Here is a 19,633-nt window from a genome sequence, read left to right on the forward strand (position 1 = left end):
GTCTCCCAGATCCTATTCGACACTCTAACCCCTACATTGCACTGTTCAGTCTGAACACGTAAGTATAAATTTTCACATTCTCAGAGCTGTGAGTTTTAAAGAGTCTGAAAGATACCTTCAGTGAACAATTCCAAGAAATCCTTCCCACAGCCTCCACTATGGAGATGCTGACAGTGTGTGTGGAGATGTGCATACCAGCCACCGCCACCGCTAACTTGGAGTCACAGGTTAACACAATTCTTAATTCTCAAATCTAGTTTTCTTTCTTGGACAAATGAAATGAGATTTTCTTTTATTTTGGAAAAAATGCAATATTTTATTAGATTAAAAACCTCAATACCTGGGCAGGTCAATTTGTAAGGCAGAGATCCACGCAGTTCCAATGTTGCACAGGGAAAATTCTGTTCCCCCTTTAGGTCAAACTGTTAGCTACAATACTTCCTACATGAAGCTTTAGTACCAAGTGAAGCAGATAAATTGTGCTAACATACCGACATAAAACCATCTAGCTATTAACCAAGCACTAAATTAAATGGGATACTCCACGTCAGAATAGCGTTTTATTCTACCACGTAACAGTAGCCGTGAAGAAAGGACTGGAAGGCAGTTCCCCTTCCTCTTGCTCATCCTCAGCACCCAACAACCACAGATATACTGTGTTTGAACATGGAGGATTCATTGAGCAATCATGGCTATGAATCACTGGCAGGGCCAGTTCTAGAATTTGAACAACTCCCTTTTAAAGCCCCCACCCTGTCTTGCAGTCCTGAACTCTGTAAGTTAATTACACACCGTACAAAGAAGTGCTGCCTTTCCAATTCCCATCAATTTCACCGGATAAACATGAGCCCCAGCTGTGAGACGGGAAGGAAAGATTTTTTATTTTGCCATTTCCTCTCTCTAAACACTGCTCACTGCTTCATAAAACCTCAAGCACATCTCATCTCTAAACTAAAAAGCGCAAAAACTCTATTACATTAAAAAAAAAATTCTTCCAAGGAGCTCAGCATGGCATACATCTGCCCCCTTTCCTACATTATATCCTCACAACAACCCTGTGAGGTAGGTTAGGCTGAGAAAGAAAGATTGGCCCAAGCTTCATGGCTAAGTAAAGATACGAACCCAAGTTTCCCCAATCGTAGTCCAACAGCATGCCACACCGGCTCATGCTAGCTTCTCGATAATTATTCAACCTGCTCTTTTCTAGAGTTTTCTTAGCTCATAATATCCTTTATGAGATTTTAATCATAAAAGACAACTCCCCATAAGCGATCAGAGAACTGCCACATCACAAGTTTACTTTGACTTCTTAAAGGCTTTGACTGAAGTTTGTTTCTCTTGCTTGCTGAAAATATACATTGAAAGGAGTCACTGCTAAACTTTGGGCGTTTCTTAATACAGTTTTTTCCTCTGTGCAAATTCTCTTGGTTTTTATGGAGATCTGGAACACCGAGCATGTGCAGAGTTCCTTTCGCCCCAAATTTCCACCAAAACATCTGCCTCGCTACGTCCAGCTTTCTTCCACTAACAGTCAACCATTTAAAACCAAGTGGCCACACTACCTCTGCCCTTCACTTGGTTACTGAAGATACCTATTCTCGTTTTTTGTAAAGGGCTGAAACTGCAGTATTAATAGGGAAAGCAACCTGGTAGCAGGATTAAATACGTTAACGTGGGCGAGGAGAGTGCTCTTTGAATATCCTGAACATGGGCGTACAGTAAAAAGGTTTTTCTTTAAAATAGTATTTCATGTAGAAGGAAATCAGAATCTATACGGTATTTATAGGTAGAAAGCAGAAAAAGTTCAAAAATGGCCAAAAAGGGTTATCAAAATAGAAAAATACAAACAGATATCTAAAGTCAGACAGAGCTCAAGTGCATTTATATAATCGTAGTCTCTTCGTTCAAGGTATTTCAAGATGGTGTTTCAAGAATGGTGAAGCAGGAAATGGTAAGTCCTCTATATCTGTGGAGAAGCTCAAGAACAGGTCTAATCCCCCCTCCAACACTCTTTGTAAGTAACAAAAAGCACACTTTCCTCCTTGGGTGGAGTAGATGGCTCCTTACGTAAGAAACCAGCTAGTCAGTCAGATGAGGACTACGCAAACCAGGAGTGAAGCCTGATGTAACGAGCAGTTGGCTTCCGAGCAGGCACCTGAGAACACCAGGCGGAACCAAGGTGTCCTCAGCTGCTTTTGCACTTCCTTTGGGCAGGAAGGATTTTGAGTTCCCATTACAAGGGAGTAGACACAAAGGAATTTCCTAGGAAACAGGTTTGTGACAAAGAGAAGGCAAGGGAGAGCTTTGTCCTGCACAATTAGGGGAGGAGATAAAAAGAACAAACTAATAAAAATTAGGGTTTGTAACAGAGATTAAAGGCTGATCGGTCGGAAAAGTTTTTGTCTGATTGTCCGCATGCTTCCAGACAGGTGTCAGTCCTTCAATATGAAGTAAAATTTGTGCAGAACTTGAAGTTCTTTCCACACTCCAGAGATATCTTGGATTCGTAGGATTTCCCCCCGTGTGGATGACCTGATGCGCTTTAAAGTCTGATTCATCGCAAAAGCTCATGCTACATTCAGAGCATTTGTAGGGCTTTGTGTGAATCCTGTGATGTCTGCTAAGGTAGGATCTCTGAGTGAAGCTCTTTCCACACTCGAGGCATTTGTGTGGTTTCTCCCCAGTGTGGATTCTTTTGTGCGAAGTGAGGTTGGTGCTCTGAGAGAAGCTCTTCCCACACTCCAAACACTGATATGGCTTCTCTCCTGTGTGGATTCTCTGATGGATAGTCAGCTCAGTACTCCGGATGAAGCTCTTTCCACACTCATTGCATTTGTATGGTTTCTCTCCTGTGTGGATTAGCTGATGTGAAGTAAGGTGTGTGCTGCGAATAAAGCTCTTCCCACATTCCATGCATTGGTACGGCTTTTTGCCTGTGTGGACTATTTTATGTGAACGGAGTTGCTCATTCCATTTGAAGCTCATTCCACACTCCAAGCATTGAAATGGTTTTTCCCCTGTGTGGATTCTTAGATGTGAAGTGAGGTGTGAACTCTGAATGAAATTCTTTCCACAAACTAGGCATTCGTACAGATTCTCTCCAGTATGGATCCTCCAGTGAGCATTAAAACTCGATTTACAACTGTAGCTTTTCCCACACACTGGGCACTTACTTCTTTCCTTTCCCTTCCCTGTTTTAACTTGGATTGGGATTTCAGGGAAGTCACCACCCTGAGAAACAGAGGATTCACTCCCCATTTCTTCTTTTATTTCAATTTTCCACGGATGGTCTTCTTCTGTACATTCCACTCCTTCCAATGATATCTGCTGTGGTTCACCCTCACTTCGGCTCTCCCAACCTGCTGAAATAAAAGAAGGAAAACTGGTTAAGATCCTAAAGCAGAAGTGAAGCTTCCAATCATGGAGCAAAACCGATCAACTGAATCTAAGGATGAATAGAAAAAGACATTTTCTAATTTAACATTTTAAATATTTTAATGTCTGCTGTTTGCCCTTTGGGGAACCTATTTGGATAAAAAGGCAGCATATAAATGTTTTGAATAAAACAAATAATAAATACATTCTCTGTATTTTTCATGGCTGTTGGGGAAAATGTATTGCACTGTTTATTGTATGTATATTATTTAGTTGTGTTGTTTTAAATTTAATTTAATTTAAATATTTGTCATGTCGCCATTCTGCCCGACTTAGGATCCCCAAGGCAGCGAACAACCAAAAAAACCTAAGAACACAAAAACACAAAGAAACCAACAGGAATGAGGGACAATGAGATTTAGGGAGAGAATGCCAAGCGAAACAAAAAACGTTCGCCCGCTGGTGGAAGACAATGAAAGAGAGAGACAGACAAATCTCCCTGCAGAGGGAATTCCAGACTCTCACGACTGAGAAGGCCCTTTCTTGGGTCAGCACCCATCTAGCCAGACTATAAATAATAATACATAGAATGGCCCACGAACTTTTATTGATTTCTTTCCTGTGTGAATTCTTTAACAAGCAGTACGGTTCTGCACTCAACAGACACTATTTTCAAACTGTGAACATTTAGCTGGTTTCTCTCATCTATGGGCTCTCCTGTAGGCACAAAAGCTTTATGTAGAACTCAAATTTCTTCCACACGCAGGGCGCTTACTCCTTTCTTTCTCTCTCTCTATTTTTTCTTGGACTGGGATTTCCTGGAAGTCGCCACCCTGAAAAGCAGAGGATTCACTCCCCATTTCTTGTTTTATTTTGATTTTCCACATCGGCTCCTCTTCGGTGAATCCTGCTCCTTCCAATGACACCTCGTGAGAGTCTCTCTCGTTGTTTCCACAAATATCACCTTCTGGAATAGAGAGAGAAAACTGGTGAGATTCCAAAGTATTTTCTCTCGGAAAAAAACCCCATTTAATGGCATTTAAGAATGAATGCCCTTGGCCTGGATAGCCCAGGTGAGCCTGATCTCATCAGATCTCAGAAGCTAAGCAGGGTCAGCCTTGGTTAGTAACTGGATGGGAGACCTCCAAGAAAGACCACGGTTGCAGAGGCAGGCAATGGTAAACCACCTCTGTTAGTGTCTTGCCTTGAAAATCTCACCAGGGAGCACTATAAGTCAGCTAGGACCGACTTTCCACCCCCACCAAGAATGAACGCAGGGCATTAAATAGCAGTCATTTCTGCCCTGAGAGGATTCTTTTGTGGGCAGTGAAATGCCTGAAATAGATGCTCCTTTCAGACTGACAGCATTAAAAGGGTTTCTCCCTTAGGTAAATCCTTCAATGAGCATTAAAACTGGATTTACCACACATGCAAAGGTACTTACTCTTTTCCTTTCCTTCATCCATTTTTTCTCGGATTGGGACTTTATGGAAATTAGCACCCTGCAAAGCAAATGGTTTGTTCTCCCTCTTCCGTTTCACTTCTGTTTTCCTCCTCTGCTGCTCTCCTCCATTAAATCTGACGATATCCAACGGAATCGCACTTGGCTTTCCCTCATTCTTGCTTTCCCGCACATCACCCTCTGCAATAGAGAAAAACCAGTGAGGTCTTAGGAGAGAAAAAGAGTTTTCTACCAGAGGATAAAACCAAGCAACTGCCGATACAAATGGATGGAATTTTATTTAAAAAGTCTTAGAGAGGGGTAGAAAAGAACAAGAGTCTAGGAGCAGCTATAAGACTAACAAAATTTGTGAGTCACAGCTCACTACTTCGGAACTCATGAAAGTTCATATCCTGTAACGAATTGTGTTAGTCTTATAGGTGCTCCTGGACTCTTGCTCTTTTCTACTGCTACAGACAGACTAACATGGCTATCTATCTTGATCTATCTCAGAGAGGAGTGCAGATTACCAAGTGGTGGGGTGTGTACGCACCAAATTAAACCTAGGTTGACAAGACACAGGCTCTGCTGGACAGCTCAGGGATCAGCCAGCATCTCAAATTAACCATCCTCACAGGGCTGTTGTGTAGATAAATGGGAAAACCCTTGAATTTTGAACTTCTTAGAGGTTGGGCAGGAAAAAATAAAGATGTCAGAGGATAAACTTTGCACACACAAAGTCCATCTGCTTCGATTCCTGGCATCTCCACATTAAAGAATCTCAGCAGTAGGGTAAAGACCAACGTGTGAGGCTTTGAGGAGACAACTCCCAGTCAGGGCAGACTTAGGACTGATGGAAATTTCATATATTAAGTATGTCCAGCAACATATAATGTGGCACACACATTTTTCTCATCATATAGGTGTGAGGACAAATGGCATCAGAGGTTGTCTGAGTGATTCAGGGGCCCTGGGGGGGAAAGACCGGGACGAGGCCCCAGAATCACGGGTGCCTCTGCCACCCCTTGTAAGCAGAGCCAGACATGGGAGGTGGAATGGTCTGCCAGTAGCTATTAAGAAGGTGCCCATGTTTCTATCCTTTTGCAAAATGGGCAAAATGGAATTGATCAGGCGGGCATTCTTGTGTAATGGAGCAGCGCAGGAGAGACTTTTATTGTATGGAGAGCCAGTCTGGTGTAGTGGTTAAGAGCGCAGGACTCTAATTTGGAGAACTGGGTTTGATTCCCCACTCCTCCGCTTGAAGCCAGCTGGGTGACCTTGGGTCAGTCACAGCTTCTAGGAGCTCTCTCAGCCCCACCCACCTCACAGGGTGTTTTGTTGTGGGGATAATAATAACACACTTTGTAAACCACTCAGAGTGGGTGTTAGGTTGTCCTAAAGGGCGGTATATGAATCTACTGTTGTTATTATTAGGGAAAAGGTCTGATGGTTTTGTTGCACGCATTGCTCTTGCTTATTTTCCCTTTTTCTACAATCCTGGCCCAACTCTATTTTTTGCTTTACTAGGAATTGCTGCCGTCAGTTCCAATGCTCTTACTGATTGATTGAAAATCCTGTTCGCCTAGTTTCATTTGAAAGGTGCATATGGAGAAAAAGTCCAGAATTTGGAGGTATGGGGGAATCCCATTAAGGGAGAAAGGCATGCTTCTGGGTTATCAGACCAGAAGAAAGCCACGTGACACTGCGCAATGAGTCTTTGAGACACAACTACAACTCAAGGCCTTCCCCTCCTCACTAAGGTAAAGGTAAAGGTAGTCCCCTGTGCAAGCACTGAGTCATTACTGACCCATGGGGGGCGGGGAGGGAATGTCGCATCACGACATTTTCTGGGCAGACTTTTTGTTACGGGGTGATTTGCCATTGCCTTCCCCAATCATCTACACTTTACTCGCAGGAAACTGGGCACTCATTTTACCAACCTCGGAAGGTTGGAAGGCTGAGTCAACCTTGAGCCAGCTGCCTGAACCCGACTTCCGCCAGGATCGAACTCAGGTCGTGAGCAGAGCTTGGGCTGCAATACTGCAGCTTACCACTCTGCACCACAGGGCTCTCCTCACTAAGTTGTTAGATAATCTTACCAGCGAGGGCTGACAAAGTTTATTTTTCAATTTATGTTCTATATAGTCCATCTTTCTCACTGGGACTCAAGGCACATTAAGAAAAGTCAGTACAATCAACAAGATAATGGAATGCTTATGCATGTCTCATTAAGACTTCCCACTGTTCAGCGTAAAGATTTTATCTTTTACTCTGAGCCGGGTTCAGTCCTTGAAGACCTGAAAACAGCTTTCGTTCCTTTAAGAGAGACGGTTTTTCAGTACAAAATAACTTACGGGGATCTTCTTGCAATATCTTCCTCACCAAGACACAAAGACTCCTCTTAAGAGTTTAATGATTTCGTTTATTAAAATAAACTCTAGTCTTTTTAATAAAGCAAGGTATCAAAATATAAATGCTTATTAAGATAAAACCTACAAGGATGGAACAGATAAAGGCAACAAGAATTGTCTCCTAACATTTCTCAATTAAATCTAAGTTTAAATCAATCAGATTTGCTATGAAATGCATTGAAATTCCGTACCATCGATTAAAAATTGGATACAAAAATTGCTGTATATGGCAGAAATGGACAAAATGATGAGAAGGTTGAGAGATCAGAATCCAGAAGAATTTTTTAATGACTGGGGGATACTAAAACAGTACTTAGAGAAAAAGTGGGATGTGAAGGGAAAATTATGGTTGTCAGAAAATCATTGATTTTGTAGAATGGAAGAGATATGGATCTTTACTAGAGAAGAAGAAAGATAAACTATAATTGTTATTACCGGACGGAGGTTAAGGTATGCTGAAAGTATTAGATATTATCTAGTATAATAATATATTAGGATATGTAATAAAAGAATAGAGATGTAGGTAATAGAAATTAACAGAGGGTTGGAAAACTGTTGGAAGTCCTAGATAAAGGGGGGGAGGGAAAGGGTGGGGGGTATTAGAAATAAGGGTATTAATGGAAAATTTGTAATTGCAATTTATACTCACCCAATAAACATTTCTTTAAAAAAAAGAAAGAAATTCCCATAACACACATTACAAAAAAAAGTTTCTCACCGAGACCTTCATGAGATTTCTTTCAGCCCAAACCCTTATCTGCTATTTGGGTTAGCACTTTTATATGTTATCTTATGCCGAAATCTAAGATCTTTTTCATATGATAGCATAGATAAACTACGATTGGTCTGAGATTTAATTAATCATTCATATTTTCAATCATGTGACATTCTACCCAGGCATAGATCCAGAGGAATTAGCCGTGTTAGTCTGTAGTCGCAAAATAGTAAAGAGTTCAGTAGCACCTGTAAGACTAACCAACTTTATTATTGCACAAGCTTTCGAGGACCACAGTTCTCTCATGCATCTGATGAAGAGAACTGTGGTTCTCAAAAGCTTATGCTACCATAAAATTGGTTAGTCTTAAAGGTGCTACTGGACTCTTTACTATTTTTCTACCTAGGCAAAAAGTGACACTATATCCAGTTGCAAGATAAGAGATAAATCAGTAAAGATGACAGGAAAAGTTAAGTGAACAGATCATCATTGGTCCTTTTCTAACAACATTTATCTGATAACTGGCCACTATTTTTAATTCCGTCAAAGATGAAAGAGCGTTTGTGTAGTTATACAACATGTTAGGAAAAAATTAAAGTTCAGAGTTCACTAGACTACACCCGTATCACTAAGCATAATGTGCTTTAATCCACATTTCTGTGACAACAGGACATCCGATAAATAATGCAATTTTAATTTACTTCATTTATACGTCACTTCTCTCCCCAACGGGGACCCAAAGTGGCTTACAGCATTCTCCTCTCCTTCATTTTATTCTCACAACAACCCTGTGAGGTACGTTAGACTGAGAGCCTGTGACTAGCCCAAAGTCACCCAGTGGCAGAGTGGGGATTCAAACCCGGGTCTCCAAAACCCTAGTGTGATGCTCTAACCACTACACCACACTGCCTCTCACAATTAAAAGCGGAGATGTCAGTGAGAGCCGAAAGGGCATCTTTACCCAGAGAGGCGACCATCCCATAATTCTCCAGCATGACTTCCCTGTGTAGGGCTCTTTGGCCTGCATCCAGCAGGGCCCACTCCTCCTCGGTGAAATGCACAGACACCTCCTCCAAGGTTGTTAGACCCTGTCAGGAAAAAGAAAAAGCATTTTCTATGCAAAGACAATATGATCATTCTTTCTCCGTCCAAGTATAGTCCAAGAAGTTAGCTACATTGGCTGGGCCTTATGCAGGATTTAAACCTTTGAGATAGGAATTTAGCTCAGGGGGAAGGGGGAGAGATTCTCTGAGGCTAAAGGGAAGGTGCAGGGAAATAGGATCCCTCTCTTACGTGATCCGGCTGCATAGGAACCACTTCGCCTCCAACACGAACAGGTTGCATCGCTGGGGACGTTCCTCCATCTGTGACAGAAACAACAGTGACAGAAAAATATTGGAACCTTTATCAACGTTTTGTAATTTTAACACCTATTTTTAATTTCAGTACCTTAGGCAATAACAGAAAAAATATTCTCTCCTCACACTGGTGCTCGGGCACATTTCACTCTCTAAAGTCCAAAATTCATGTAGGCTGAGAGGAGAGAGAAGCCGCCCATGGGAATTTAGGAGATGAGATATACAGACGGATGCCCAGAGAGACCAAGTTGAAATATGGCTTACTAGCAACACAGTCTGTTTTTTAAAAAAACTGGCCCTAGAAAACTCGGAAATGCTGGGCTTCCCATGGCAGCAGCTCCCTCCAGAGGGGCAGGCAAGCTCACCTGGCTATCCCATGGCAGTGGCTCCCTCTGGAAGCCGCATTGGCCAGAACGCACTTTTTTATCCTGCTGCTGCTGTGCAGGCACACCAGGATAAAAGTGTGTCATCGGGAACACGGTTTCCCCTTTATATAGAAAGAGTAATCCTTACCTGCACTAAATCTTTACGGCCTAGGCTATCCCAATCTCATCAGATCTCAGAAGCTAAGCAGGGTCAGTTGGCCTTGGTTAGTACTCAGACGAGAGGCCACCGAGGAAGCCCAGGGTTGCAATGCAGAGGCAGGCAATGGCAAAAACCGCCTCTGTTCGCGTCTTGCCTTGAAGACCCTTTGGGATCACCTTAATTTGGCTGAGACTTGACAGCACTTCACACGCACAATCCTTACCCAGCAAGACGGTCCTTTGGTCCTCATCCCGCAAAATTCCCTTGAACAGCAGCCTCTGCCCACTGTCCGATGGAGCATTCTGTGTCACACAGATATTAGGAGCCGCTTCTACCGGCAGGCACTGCACCTGAAACAGAAGCGCAAATGCCACCGAGGCAGTGGGGAGAAGAGTTATAGAAGGGAAGGGGCAGGCAAGGACGTTGGGTGGGGAGAAAACAAGAGTTGTGCGCCTGGGATGATTTTCAGACATGTCTGGGCAACTGCTAGAGGGTGTCAATTTCAAATATTCATATGCTGCCTCTTTCAAATACTGGTTGGGGTAGAACACCCAACAAAAATAAATAATCAGAAGCCAATCAAAGCAACAACATTAAAAAGCAGGCAATAAAAACATCTCAAAAAATGGCTAACCAAACGGATACAACTTAGGTTAAAGGGCAAGGTTATTTGAAACGCTTTGACCTGGCAGGTAAGACAGGCAGGTACAGGCCAGGTGAGCCTCCAGAGGAACGGAATTCCGAAGGAGAGGTGCCACCACCAAGGAAGTCCCGCCTCGCATCACTACCCAGCTTACACCTGCAGGCAAGTTACACTTAAGCAAGTTTGGAAGGAGGATCTTAAATGGCAGACTGGACAGGAGGGAACTAGGGGGTGGGCAAAGGAAAAAGAAAAAAAAGAAAAAAGGGGGGGGAGAAAAAAAGAAAAAGGAAAAAGTCTGTTTTTTAAATGTTAGCTGGGATTTTTTAAAAGGTGACCTACAACTATGTTTACCTGTTAAAAAAACAGTTTAAATTGAAATCTGGAGCTAATGTGAGACCGCCTCTCCCCGTATGTGCCCCAGAGGATGCTCTGACTGGGAGGGAAACATCTATTGGTGGTCTCTGGCCCCAAGGAGGCCTGTCTGACCTCAGCCAGAGCCAGGGCATTTTCGGTCCTGGTTCCAGCCTGGTGGAACTCTCTGTCTAGTACTGAGATCAGGGCCCGGCAGGGTTTGTTATAGTTTCGCCAGGCCTGTAAGACAGAGATGTTCCGCCAGGCATACGGCTGAGGTAGGGCTTGGCCTCTGCCGGCCAAAAAACCCAGAGAAAAATATAAAACCTGAATCCCTCCCTGCTAGGGCTGTCCACCACCTTATCTTGTCGAGCCGTGCTTGCTGCCTATCGATTGCCGCCAATTTTCTCTTTTAAACTTGCTTTCAAAACTATTTATGGTTTTAACTGTATAAATTAATTCTATGTTTCTATACTGTTGTAATCCGCCCTGAGCCCTTCACGGGGAGAGCAGAATAGAAATCCAAAGTAAATAAATAAATAAAAATAAATAAATAAATAATGCAAATGGAGTGATCGCCTGAAACAGACCTTACGAACCCTCTTCTGAACTTATGAAAGGCTGTTTTTCTTGAGGCCCTGAAACAACCCGACCTCTGTAAACAACTCAGTACCCCGATTCATGAATATATGTGACTCTACCTAAAACCATGAGTGGAGCTACCAGATCTGCTTCTGGTGGGAAGTATTTATTTTTCGAGGAATGGGGGCTCAGATGCCAAGGGGTTAGAGACAGACAAAAACCAGATGGAACAGTCGGGAGGCGAGGGGAGAAGCACAATATAATGCCCACTCCAACCCACATGCTATCTGTAAAGATCTGTTACGACTGCAGGCCACAACATTAACCCTATTGGAGCCCATTGGCCCTGTACTCCGAGAAATAAGTTCTGTATCACTGTTTCAAAGAGTAAAAATGTCATGTCAAATATTTAAGACCCTTACGGTGTGCTCTCTAAGGCTTTAATTCAGTTCCACCTGGCTTCTAATTCTAAGTCACCTGGCTTCAGTGGATTTAGAAGGGTGTATGCTTAGGATTGCACAGTATCAATACTGTGTATACTTACCTGGGAGTGCATAATAAACATGCACAGGATTGCACTGGGAAAACAGCAACTCTGAATCTGTCTGAAATGCTCTCACCTGTCCCTCCAGCTTCTCATCCTCTGCCTGACTCAGGAGAAAGACTTCTGCCAGGGCCACCGCCTCAAAACTGGTCTCTGGCCCGCATCCCCTGACCCAGCTCTCCATCTCTGGGGGCAGGACAGCCAGGAAGTGCTCCAGGATCACCAAGTCCAAGATCTGATTCTTCGTGTTTTGTTCTGGCTTCAGCCACTGACGGCAAAGATTGCGGAGTCGGCCACAAAACTCTCGGGGGCCCTCGGCCCCTTGATAGCGCAACCGCCTGAAGTGCTGGCGCTGGACATCAGAGCTGGTGGTTTCTTCACCTAAGATCTTCTGTACTGTCCTTTCCCAGTATTCTGTTCTGCTCCTGATGTCAACAGAACAAGGGCCCTGTGCTCCTTCCGGGCCTGCAGCATTTTCCTCAGCCATCTTCTCTCCGTACTACAAGATGTTCTCCAACGGTGCCCTAGGATAATAATCTTGCTCTGCTTCTTTCCTATGTCCCGAATTCACTAATGTGATGTGGCTTAGGTCCAGCAAGGCCAAAACTTCATTCTGTGTCCCAGTTACTGACAGGATTTTTTCCCCAACAAGATGATGTAGATGATTCCAGCGAGTGACCAATCCCATCCCTACAGGAAAGGCAGGCAAATGTTAAGAATGTGTGAGCGTGAGGTTCCTTTATTTGAAGGCCACTGAGGCCTTCTTCTGCTTAAATCCACTGGTATATTCTTCTTGTCCAGAATAATGAGGAAGGCACAAACCAGAGCAATGATATCCCAGATAAAAGGTAAAGGTTCAAGCACCAAGTCATTACTGACCCATGGGGGACGTCGCATCATGATGTTTTCTTGGCAGACTTTTTACAAGTTGCCATTGGTTTGCCATTGCCTTCCCCAGTCATCTACACTTTACCACCAGGAAACTGGGTACTCATTTTACCGACCTCAGAAGGATGGAAGGCCGAGTCAACCTTGAGCCGTCTACCTGAACCCAGCTTCTGCCAGGATTGAACTCAGGTCGTGAGCACAGCTTGGGCTGCAGTACTGCAGCTTACCACCCTGCGCCACGGGGCACTTCCTGATATCCCAGGAAGACCAACAAAAGTTGAATCCTACACATTGGTTTGTACCTTCTGTAATGTATGGACTCCATGCTCTCTAAAGTTACTTCATCACATTAACTACTGATTTTTATGAACATATCAAGCTGCCATATAATGAAACAGACCCTTGGTCCATCAAGGTCAGTTGTGTTTATTCAGACTAGCAGCAGCTCTCCAAGGCCTCAGGTGGAGTTCCTTCCCATTACCTACTGACTGCAGATGCTGGAGATGAACCTGGAAACTTCTGTATGCCAAGCAGATGCTCTACCACTGAGCCATGAGCCATCCTTTTTATATTCTCCAAGGGTTGGGGGAGAGCCAGTTTGGTGTAGTGGTTAGGAGCGGCAGGATTCTAATCTGGAGAACCGGGTTTGATTCCCCACTCCTCCACTTGAAGCCAGCTGGGTAATGGTTGTTGGGGGTTTTCCGGGCTGTATTGCCGTGGTCTTGGCATTGTAGTTCCTGACGTTTCGCCAGCAGCTGTGGCTGGCATCTTCAGAGGTGTAGCTACACCTCTGAAGATGCCAGCCACAGCTGCTGGCGAAACGTCAGGAACTACAATGCCAAGACCACGGCAATACAGCCCGGAAAACCCCCAACAACCATCGTTCTCCGGCCGTGAAAGCCTTCGACAATACACCAGCTGGGTAACCTTGGGACAGTCACAGCTTCTCGGGGCTCTCCCAGCCCCACCCACTTCACAGGGTGATTGCTGTGAGGATAATAACAACACACTTTGTAAACCGCTCTGGGTGGGCTTTAAGTTGTCCGGCAGGACAGAATATAAATCGAATGTTATTTTTTAAAAATGGCCTTTGTACAGTTCAGCAACCTGCTTTATTTTGCACCTAACATTTAAATTTTGAACACTTCTTGAACTTTATTTTAAGATAGTCAAGGAGCTCTTCCACTTAGCCCACAAACATAACCCCCACTTCCCTTTTGGTACTAAACATCCAACCTGATTTAAATAACTTTTCTTGTTGGGATTTCTTTATGGGTTTAACACAGCAACCTGACTACATAGAAAGCTTGGCTACATTGCAATAATTTTAAATAATCTCCGTACATCCTAGAGGAATGTGTTTTGAAGAGTTTTCTCTTCTGAAGTCTAATATGATAATTTTGGATTTGCTGGGCAAATTTCTACTTTTCTCCCCCCCCCCCCAATCTTTTTACTGGGCATTCAGCCTGAGGAACTCAAAAGTTTCTTCACAACCTTGTAATATTTCGGTTGATCCTTATAAAAAGATTTTAATGAAGATGTTGAATTTGCAAGCACTGTGACCACACTGCCACTTTTACTTATTGACAAAATTTATATCTCATCTTTCTGCCCAAAAAGGGCCACCGAGGCACTTAGGTCAGGATGAAGGGCAAAAGCAGACCTGACCTTACTAGGAGTTCAGTGAACAGAAATCCCAATGAGTTCCCTCCTCCACTTTTAAAAAACAGTGAAAGCAGGCCTGGTTAGGGCTGCAGGGTAAAAGAAAAGGAGGTGGGCTTAAGCATCCTTTCCCTCTCCCACCCCCACCCCCACCCTCCGCAATATATTCCTAATCTGAAATGGCCCTTCAGAGCTACAATTTGTCCCATGGAGTAACACAGAGATTTCCCCTCTAGACATCTCCATGGCTACTCATTCTGAGTCAAAGTCCTTCATTATTGTAATGAGAAATGTTGACTCCACCATGGTTTAGAGATATATCTCCCCTGTCAATGTGAGAATAGCGGATTTAACCATCCCTATATTATCACTTTTGCTTGCCTGCCTAGATTCTCAGGCTCAAGAAATTGATGGTGGGGAAATGGTACATCTCCAGCCGTACCTCCCCAGATGGTTTTGTAGAGGAGTTTTTTAAATTCTTTTTTCCCCCCTGGTGTTTGGATCCTATATGACATTGGCCAAAGAATTCAAATAGGTCTTTCCTGGCCCGTTCTATGCATTTTCTGTCCAGGGATAACCACATGCCATTGTTTCCGCTCCACGACACCCACAATCCAATAGAGACAGTAGCTCTATGTTCTTTTTTAGTGCTAAGCACGCCTTCCTCCCCATCTTGGCGTCGCTTCCCCGGCATTAGCAGCTGCGTCCTTTGCCAAGGACCCTTTTCACTGCCATTTCCCCTTCAATGCTCTCTTCTTGGATGCTTTTTTCTTTGACACTAAGCTCTGGCAATCAGGTTCCGCTGGGTTTCAAGGGCATCCTGCCTCATTCGCACAGGCTCTCCGCATGCCCCAATGCACTTCCTCCCAACACATCTCCACAATGAAACTCCACGCCCACTCTATGAACACATCTGAAACCCAGCCCCCTCCCCAAAAAATCAAAGGGAGGGGCTTGAAGCTACCTCCCAAGGAATACATTATACAGATCACTAGCCTTTCCACACAGGTTCCTGATGGAGAAGATGGGTAGCTGTATTAATCTGTCTGTAGCAGACACCTATAGGACTAATAAAAGTTGCAGCACCTATAAGACTAACAAAATCTGTGGTAGGGTATGATCTTTCGTGAGTCACAGCACACTTCTTCAGATACCCATCTTGATCTAAACTGTGTAAGTCAATGCAGACACATCCTCAGTCAGGAACCTGTATGGAAACTTGCTCTTTTCTACTTACACTGTTTAATCCGCCTTGAGTCTCAATGAGAAAGGCAGTCTATAAATAATGCAAATAAATAAAATAAATAAATGTTGCAGAGAAGGCCCAGGTGGATCAGTGGCATGAGGCGGCGGGGGGGGGGGCAGCTTCCCCACCCCAGGCAAATTCAAAGGGTGCAGCTTGAAAGGATGCCCCCCCTAAATAAACGACAAGCCCCCTCCCAGTCTTTGCAGAGAAGAAGTTTGCTAGTGGAAGAGGTTGCAGAAAAGCCCCAGATGTGTCAGCTATGGGCGGAGGGGGCGGAATGGGGGAGGAAGCAATCGCTTTGTCTGCTCCCTCTCCTCCAGGCCAAATCAGCACATGCCTCCTTGCTTTCCATTTAATACTTATTATTTTCATATTCCCATCCTCTCTAAGAGATTTAGCAGTGGGGAGGGGGGAGGAGAGGCTGAAAACATATATGTGCCAAATGACATTTCCTCGCCTCCCTGCCTTGAGTCACTCAGGCGGTGTCTCACCCCCACCCACCCGCTTCCCTGCCTTGCATTTCCCACCCACCTCGCATTGGCCCCCGGCGCGTTTGCAACTCACCAGACCGCGCCTGGTCCGCGGATGCCGCGAGTGGGAAAGTCAAAGGTCGCTTTCCCACGGAAGGGGGGGGGAGAGGAGAAAAGGGACAGGAAGTGACCTCCCTCGTCCTGTCTTCCTAGATGCCTCTCTAGGAAGTCGCACTCTCTCCCGTAACCCTTAGTGCGACTCTTTCTAGAAAGCAAGGTTAATGGAGGAAAGTGCCGCCAACAGCAAATATGCATGCATGCATACATATCAATTAAAAACCTCAGTAGGTAAAGGTAGCCCCCTGTGCAAGCACTGAGTCGTTACTGACCCATGGAGGACTTCGCATCACGACGTTTGCTTGGCAGACTTTTTGTTATGGGGTGGTTTGCCATTGCCTTCCCCAGTCATCTACACTTTACCCCCAGGAAACTGGGTATTCGGTTTCCTGGGGGTAAAGTACTCAGTAAACAACTGTGTTTTTTTTTAAAGAAGCAGATGTTCCTCTCGTGTCCACATGACAGTTCACAGATCTAGTTTCATCTGTCCGCAGATGTGGACAGATGTGTTCACAGGCGGCTGCAGTTCTTATACATGTGCTCCTTTGGGAGGAGGGGGGAATTTACTATGTGTACGATCAGGACACAGAAACCTAACTTGGTGATTACACCTCTCTACGTGTCATCTTAAACATTTTTGAGCCAAGGCTCAGGATGTAACTATTAGTTTGTTAGGTGGTTCGCCGTGTTGGTCTGTGGTGGAACAGCAGGATTTTAGTCCAGTGGAAGGAGGGACCGCTGACTCTCAAAAGCTTTTAACTAGTCTCACTTTTTCCTAAAGTGGGAGGAAATGATCCTTGTGCTAGTTTGTAAGCTTAACTAACCTCTGCAATACTGAAATTACACAGGGTTTTTATGGCAGCAGACAACAACAGAAAGACAAATATTTTTCACATATGGGAAATTCTGGATGCCATACATTTGTCAAAAGTGGAATCTATCCTTTTAAAGCGTAAAACCTAGGCCTAATGTAAAATGTCTAGCATTTGGAGGTATCCTGCCTCTGACTATGGAGGTTCCATTTAGCTATTAGGGCTCATAACTGTTGACAGAGCTCTCCTCAAGGAACATGTCTAACTGCACTCGAAAGCCAGACAAGCCCATGGCAGCAAACTCAAAATGCTATCCACAGTCACGATGCACAGTCTAGGATCCAAAGAACTGTGCTGCTAGCTCCGTGCTCCATCTGCCACATACGTAGATTTGCTAGTTGGGCAAGTTCCTGGAGATTTTGGGGGCGAAGCCTGGAGAGAGTGGGGTTTGGAAGGGGGAGAGACCTCAGCAGGGTATAATGCCACAGAGCCTGCCCTCCAAAGCAGTCATTTTCTCCCAAGGAAGTGATTTTCATACTCCGTAGATCTCCAGGCCCCAGCTGGAAGCCAGCAACCCCTATGCCATGCCATATCAGAAACAGAGGAAAGTTTCAAGAACAGATGTGGATCTCAGGGCATTAAAATCTTCTTGCCTGAGTGGGTGAGTTTGTAAGCTTGTAAGGGGCAGTGACAACCACAGCAGTGCTTTAGTTTTAGGTGGGTAGCTATGTTGGTCTGTGGTAGAACAGCAGCATTTGAGTCCAGTGGCACCTTTAGAGACCAACAAGATTTTCAGGGTGTGAGTGTTCAAGAGTTAGAGGTCCTGCTATCCTGTTTTAGATGCACTACACTTTTTAAAAAGATATTATAATGGTTCAGGAAGGTGCTTTGATAAAAAGGAACAGGGCTATAGACTGTGCCACTGTGTATATCATGTGTTAAATGCAGTTTTAATGTTTTAAACCCTTAATGTTTGCTGTTCGGGACTCTAAATGGGTAGAAAGGCAGCACAGAAATGGTTTTGATAAACATCAGTACATTTTCTGAGCATTGTTTGATACATTTGTATGGAAGCTGCTGGCTGAGGCCAGGATTCTAGCAGGAGTGGCTGAACATTGGTTCAGTATGATTCAGTGTAGCGTGTATGCAGGCTTTGGCCTAGCGTGGAACATGCTGACTCAGCTAATCAACAATACCTGCAAGTGGTCTCTGAGGGCCAAACTACAAGTGACAAAAGGCACAGGTTGGACACTTGTCAGCCTCCCTCAAGTTTTGATGGGAAATGTAGGCAGCTTGGCAGAATGTTGAACAAGTGACAGTTGAAAAGTCCATTGGACAGCAGTCAGAGAGCGAAGCTGTGAGACCAGGATGCCTACATTTCCCATCAAAACTTGAGGGAAGCTGACAAGTGTCCAACCTGTGTCATTTGTCACTTGTAGCTTGGCCCTGAGTCTCTAGTGAAAGGACCTTGAAAACCAGTCTCAGAGAGTCCTGAAACTTCTCCTAGCAGTAACGCTAATTAGCAGCTTGATCCTAACTGGCTTCTGTGTTGCTTGGTAAAACATTGAGGGCTAGAAAAGATGGCTGCTCTGTATACATTGACACCTACCATTCTCTGTTCTTCACTTTGGCAAATCCCCATGCTGTGCCAGCCGAGCATGGAGAAGGCCTGTATGATGGTTGTTGTGGGTTTTCCGGGCTGTATTGCCGTGGTCTTGGCATTGTAGTTCCTGACGTTTCGCCAGCAGCTGTGGCTGGCATCTTCAGAGGTGTAGCACCAAAAAAAAAAAAAAAAAAGGTGCTACACCTCTGAAGATGCCAGCCACAGCTGCTGGCGAAACGTCAGGAACTACAATGCCAAGACCACGGCAATACAGCCCGGAAAACCCACAACAACCATCGTTCTCCGGCCGTGAAAGCCTTCGACAATACAAGGCCTGTATGCTTCCAGATGGGTAAGAAGAACAATTATCGGATGCCAATGAGAGATGCTTAAGTTAATCAGCTCTTAAAATTTTGAGATTGGCACATTTTAGTTTAGCAACAGTAAGGTTTCTTGGTTTTATATCTGTTGCCTGTTTGTTTTCATGCTTTGTAACACTCTCTAAAGCTAATAAAATATATTTTAATCAAGCTGTGTCTGGAATCACTGACTGAGGTGTGAGTACACCCCCCTCCTGGAACGAACCAAGGGACTGGAGGGCCGAGGCCTCGGGGAAGGCAGAGCTCTCGGTCCAGTTAAGTAAAAAGTTGGTGCACCTCACCTGCCTGACTGTTGGACTGGCTCTTTTCAGTGCCCCAAAAATCGGAGGTTTGGGGTAGCTAACCCTAAAATATCATGTCTGGTATTTTTGTGCCATTCCTCATTTTAGTAATCCCACTCTTATTGCACAGTTGATTAGATGTTTCGTCCCATCGATTGCATAATTCATCTTGAGAGTGAGAGAGGTGGGCTAGAAATAATGTAAATAAATCATTTTTTTGTGGCACCCA

The 19,633-nt window shown here is 44.3% G+C and overlaps 1 protein-coding gene across 1 annotated transcript in view; it reads right to left on the reverse strand.

The window, feature by feature from the left end:
* Window positions 1-325: 325 nt before the first annotated feature.
* The window catches only part of LOC129327869 (uncharacterized), a 58,397-nt gene continuing 39,089 nt past the window's right edge, over window positions 326-19,633 (reverse strand). The window contains exons 7-13 of the mRNA XM_054976621.1: window positions 12,022-12,444; window positions 10,049-10,175; window positions 9,236-9,306; window positions 8,904-9,030; window positions 4,820-5,017; window positions 4,151-4,342; window positions 326-3,362 (exon numbers count right to left, since the gene is read on the reverse strand). Coding sequence (XP_054832596.1) covers window positions 2,344-3,362; window positions 4,151-4,342; window positions 4,820-5,017; window positions 8,904-9,030; window positions 9,236-9,306; window positions 10,049-10,175; window positions 12,022-12,444 — 2,157 coding nt within the window. The 3' untranslated portion in view covers window positions 326-2,343. The remainder of the gene's footprint in view (window positions 3,363-4,150; window positions 4,343-4,819; window positions 5,018-8,903; window positions 9,031-9,235; window positions 9,307-10,048; window positions 10,176-12,021; window positions 12,445-19,633) is intronic.

This window comes from Eublepharis macularius, chromosome 4 (assembly GCF_028583425.1).
Source record: "Eublepharis macularius isolate TG4126 chromosome 4, MPM_Emac_v1.0, whole genome shotgun sequence".
NCBI lineage: Eukaryota > Metazoa > Chordata > Lepidosauria > Squamata > Eublepharidae > Eublepharis > Eublepharis macularius.